Source organism: Plectropomus leopardus, unplaced genomic scaffold (genome assembly GCF_008729295.1).
Source record: "Plectropomus leopardus isolate mb unplaced genomic scaffold, YSFRI_Pleo_2.0 unplaced_scaffold26973, whole genome shotgun sequence".
Lineage (NCBI taxonomy): Eukaryota > Metazoa > Chordata > Actinopteri > Perciformes > Serranidae > Plectropomus > Plectropomus leopardus.
Window position 1 is genome coordinate 1 of NW_024629349.1, and position 5,168 is coordinate 5,168.

At 38.3% G+C, this 5,168-nt stretch overlaps 1 protein-coding gene across 1 annotated transcript; it reads right to left on the bottom strand.

The window, feature by feature from the left end:
• Window positions 1–78: 78 nt before the first annotated feature.
• On the bottom strand, window positions 79–3,269 carry LOC121937642 (tubulin-specific chaperone E-like). The gene is made up of 4 exons (XM_042480968.1): window positions 2,963–3,269; window positions 2,673–2,757; window positions 1,006–1,170; window positions 79–311 (listed from the first exon to the last, which is right to left on the bottom strand). Exons 1-4 carry the CDS (start codon window positions 3,096–3,098, stop codon window positions 206–208), a joined length of 492 nt encoding a protein of 163 aa, XP_042336902.1. The 5' UTR covers window positions 3,099–3,269; the 3' UTR covers window positions 79–205.
• Between the last annotated feature and the right edge of the window lie 1,899 nt (window positions 3,270–5,168).

The following is a 5,168-nucleotide window of genomic DNA, read 5'->3' on the forward strand; positions in this document are numbered from 1 at the left end:
CCGACATCCTGATCTTTGTTTTTGAATTTTGAAGTCGTTGAAATGAAACCCAGCTGAGCGCAGCTGCTACGCGTCCTCCCGTCTCTCCCCTTCACACGCCAAACGTCCGATACAAATAAAGACAAAACCACGGCGGCAGAATTCACGCCTGGTCATGACAATTATGATCAATATCACTTCTGAAGCATAAACTCACAGCAGGAAGTTATTTTTGAAAAACGATACTCGGCGTTGTTTTCCGGATTTCGCCGTCGGCGCCGGGTCCGTTCACGTCGCTGCGATTCAGCAGAACTGATGGGAGACTCTCAAAACTGTGGAGACAGAAACAGACGGTGCAGTCAGGACCCGTGATTTTCACCGAAAATACCGTGGAAAACGATATTATTGTCGACGTCGTTTTAAGCCCATTTTACGCCGCTAATATAATAATATGTCATAATAATACGAGTACATCCTTTCAAAATTAAACTATCAAATGCTCATTAATTGTCAGAATTTTAACCCTTTAAATGTCAGGTTTTTGTCATGACATCTAAATGTTTTTAAATAAAAGAAAAAAAATTAAATTAGAAAAATAATTTTTAATTTACTACAAAATATTATCAACATCTGGGATATGTCAAAGATTTGCAATAATGTTGATTTTTATACATTATTATTATTTTTTGCAGTTTCAAAAACTCGTACCGCTCTGCACGCTAAAGGCACGTTTCAAAATCAGGCAATAAAAATATTAAACATTAATGTGATTCTCGACTTTCACTGAGTTTATTTTTTAACCAACATCAGTCCTGATCGCAAATATCAAATATTCATTCATGTTCAGAACTTTAACCCTTTAAATGCCAGTTTTTGTCATGATGCTGCCATGAGAAAGACACTAAAATGAGACAAACGGTCCCTGAGGGTAAATAGTGAACAGTCCCTAAAGGGTGTCGTTCCTCCTCGTGTTTCCCGGACTTCCTTCCTGTTTCGGTGACACAAACTGTCTGATGAACATCGTACCTGCGCTCCCTGATCCGCCCCCACTCCAGCTTCGTGGAGGAGATGGAGATCTCCTCGCTCAGCACCTCCTCGGAGTCGATCTCGTATTTCTGCTGCACGGCGGTCAGGAAGTCCACCCCGAAGCTCACCTTCGCCGGACGCACAAAGGAGCCTCCTGTAGGGTGTCTGAGATCGTGCGGACAAAAACAACATTCACTCCTCTCACATCACACGGACATCTTTAAACGACAAATGGAGGAGCGTTTTCATTAACGAATCTTTAAAACATCAAAAACTTCATCAAAGCGACGATTTGTGATTACGATTACGGTTTATGATGACTTCTCCAAACTGCCGTGATTTACCGTAAAACCTCAAATAAAACTTCTCACTGAGGTGAACCTGCGTGGAGTCCACGTCGACAAACGATCAAAACGTATCTACGCGTTTGTCTGTGTGATCGAAGCAGCTAAAAAAAAAAGAGCTGCGTGGTAACCATGGTAACCAGAGCGAGCCTCTAATCGAGACAGGCCTTTAATCGTCACACTGTGGAGGCTCAGCGGGCTGGAAAAAAAGGACTGGGCTTTTATTTGATGTTTTACGGTAATTATTTCACTTGTTGTTATGTCCTGTTGCTGTTGTTTTTTAACCTTTAACCCTTTCATTGCCCTGATATTTATGTGTTGTGATACTGACAGTTATTGGTGGATGTTTACCTGAAAGTTGTGTCAAAAATAAATAAAAATAATTGGTCCAAAAAACAACAAAACAAACCGAATATGTAATTTATTAAATTAGCGCCCAGAAGGTGCTGCAGGTTCAGCGTTGGGCCTCGTGCAGCTAAAGCAAAACTTCTGCAGGAGAGAAACTGACGCACCGTTTAATTAACTGTGATTTCAGGAAGATGCATTTAAGTATAAAAGTTAAAGTACACGTGCAAAAATGTTTATTAATTTAGTCAAACAAAATGATTGAAACAAAAAGCAGCAATTCTCATACGTACACTTTAAATTAAATCTGGAACTATGAAATGTTTTTGACCTTCCAGTTAATTTTCTAATTAATGGACTAATTGATTGTTTCAGCTGCACTTGAATATTTTCATATTTTCAGTTTGTGCACAAAAATCCTAAATTGTAAAGTAGTTTTCTAATAATAGTAGTGGAGTAAAAAGTACAATATTTCCCTTTGAAGTGTGGTGGAGTAGTGACACGAGATTAAAATACTCAAGTAAAGTAAAAGTATCCTCAGATTTGCTCTTCAGTACAGTATTTGAGTAAATGTACTTAGTTACATTCAGCAAAGTAACTGATGCAAAGTAACTGAAGTTAGAGTAACTGGGATCAACAGACAGAGTCCAGTTTATTTCTTTAATAATCTAGTTATTAAAATCGCTGAAACATCATCTGAATTTGATTAAATCATATTCAGTTTTTAAATGTTCCAAAAATATAAAACTCATTTTTCTTTGTGTTGAACAATAATTTTTGGACTCTTCAGGAAAATTATTTTTCTCTTATTTTTGGTTCGAGTGCTCGCAGCCTCTCGGAAATTTAAGTGAGTCAGAAAACTTTGGTGAATTCCAAAAATCAACGAGTACCGACAAAAAAAGAACAAATCTCGTTCTAAATATGAACAAAATATGAACGACTTTAACCCTTTCAGCCGTCTCAGCTGCTCAGACTGACCTGCAGGTGAAATACTGGACTCCCTCGTGGCTGCCGTCGTGTTTTCCTCTCTCAGGGTTATCCCACTCCACGCCGAGCCACAGCCCTGAACGCACAACACGAAAAACACACGGGGTTAATAACAAACAGCCCCTAAATAACAAACAGTCCCTAAAGAGTTAATAACAAACACTTCCTAAAGAGTTAATAACAAACAGTCCCTGAAGTGTTAGTAACGAACAGTCCCTGAAGAGTTAATAATGAACAGTCCCTGAAGAGTTAGTAACGAACAGTCCCTGGGGCTCGCTGACCTGCCGTCGGTGGTACCGGGCCCACATACCGCACCGTGGCCCGCTCTCCGGCGCAGGACACCCGCCTGCTCAGCGCGTCCTCCGGCGCCTCCTGCTCGGTGCGGCCTCCTCCCATCGGCGCCTCCTTCGGCGTCATTAAAACGTCGTTAACTCGCTGAATCCTGGAAATCGTCGCGCGGACGTCAGACACACTCGTCAGACGGCAGCTCGCGCGCAGGACATGACGGTAACCTCACCTGCGGAGTTTAAAGACACGAGCACAGGTGAGTTAGCCTCCGAGCTAACGTTAGCCTCCGAACCAAAACAGTCACTGCTCACCGGAAGTGACGCATTTTAAATATGATACCACTTCCTCCCAGAGCTTTTCAAAATAAAACTACCGACTTTATAAACATAAACACGCATAATGTTATTATTATTTTTTTTTTAAAGTTTCGCTTATTAAGCCATCCATAATTTAAGCAGTTTGGCTCTGCGGTGTGTTTTTATTGATCATTTTTCAAATATAAGTGCGTTTCCTTTCTGATGTCCTTTGGGCCTTTTCTTATTTCTGAAAATAAGCTATTTTCATTTTAAATTATTATTATTTTAAATCATATGAAAAACAACAATATTAGAAACTCGTTATAATATAAATGTTTTTATTAGATATAATTTCTTGTTTTGTTCCTCGCGGAGAAAATGTCCGGCGGTGAAAAATAAAACAGGAACCTTCGTGCCGCTGTGACCGTGTTTCCTGTGGGAGACAAATCACGGTCGGACGCGCTGTGTGCTGGTGGAAAACGTGTGAGCGCGCGGAGACGTTAAATGTTAAATGTTTTTGGGAGTTTAAAGTAAAAAAGTCTGTAAATGTTTCAGTCAACTTAAAAAAACACGAGTTTTAATTTACAAAATTAACCGGAAGTCAGTGTCGGAGGGACGTCTGAAGAAACCATGAAGAAGAAACCTGAGCAGAGGTTTGTTTACAGTTTATCAATAATCTGATCAGCTCCATCTGACGTCACATTCATCAATAACAGTGAGGTTTGTTTACAGTTTATCAATAATCTGATCAGCTCCATCTGACGTCACATTCATCAATAACGTCATCGGTCTGTGAGTCAATGTTTCATCTGCAAATATTCAAAAAAAATAATGAATCGATAATTGTGTAAACTCACAAAAATGTATCGAAATACAAGAAAAAAACATTTAATTTATTAAATATTTATCAAATGTTTACTTTTACTTCACTACATTTTGTAAATAAATTAAATACTTTTCCTCGAATGTCCCAAATAAAATGTTTACTTTTAATCATTTAAATTTTGTAAATAAAAAGATATATTTTTACTCCAATTTTCTCATTAAAATATATCATTCTGCTCATTGGGATTTTATACATAAAATGCTTTTACTTCAGTTTCCTAAATAAACTGTATACTTATACTCAAAAAAACACTTTTTTTAAAGCGACACACAAAAAAAAACGGTCAACAAGTGAAAAGCAAATAAAAAAATAATTGGACAGGCAGATCTCAAAAGTTTTTTAATGTAAGAATAAAAGCAATAAAAGATGATGAAATTATATGAAAAATAATATAAGAAGACGATATCACATTAGTGGAGACAAAACAAAGATAAAAGCAGTTTTAAAAAGAAAAGAGAGAGAGATGAACAGTTAAAAAATAAAAATAAAAAGAGCAGCAAAATGAGAACAGGAAGAGAGATAAAAGATAAATAAACAAATAAACATAAACATAACAAAATAAATAAATAAAGGCGACCTGACATTAAAATTGAGTCTGTAAAATTAAGGAAGTGATCTGAAAGATCTGCTGATTCAGCAGGTTTGTAAAATATTGGGGATGCTGACTCGTCCTCACCTCCGTGTTTCTGTCCGCAGCGAGGAGGCGTCGCCGGGGCAACCGTCAGCTGACTACGTGGTGGGTTCAGTGTGTGGAAGTTTGTCCCAGGAGACGTCCGCAGCCTCGGCGTCGCTGTCGGCGTTATTCGGCAGCGCCGCGCCGCCGGCTCCGCTGCTGTTTCAGCCGGCGCCAAAGGTAAGAAGTACTTGTACTTTACCTGAGTTTTTATATTTCTCACAACTTTCACTTTAACTCCTCCAAATTTCCTTCAGAAAATATATACTTTTACTCCAATATATTTCCTAAAAAAATACTTTAATAAAATGCACAATTTTACTCCAGTTTCCTAAAAAAAAGAT

Bases quoted from the DNA above. Each gene is read 5' to 3' on its own strand.
- LOC121937642 (XM_042480968.1), bottom strand. From the start codon at position 3,098: ATGACGCCGAAGGAGGCGCCGATGGGAGGAGGCCGCACCGAGCAGGAG. The intron at 2,758-2,962 runs GTCAGCGAGCCC...TTGTGCGTTCAG, and splicing joins CCCGGTACCACCGACGGCAG to GGCTGTGGCTCGGCGTGGAG. The intron at 1,171-2,672 runs GTCAGTCTGAGC...GCACGATCTCAG, and splicing joins GTCCAGTATTTCACCTGCAG to ACACCCTACAGGAGGCTCCT.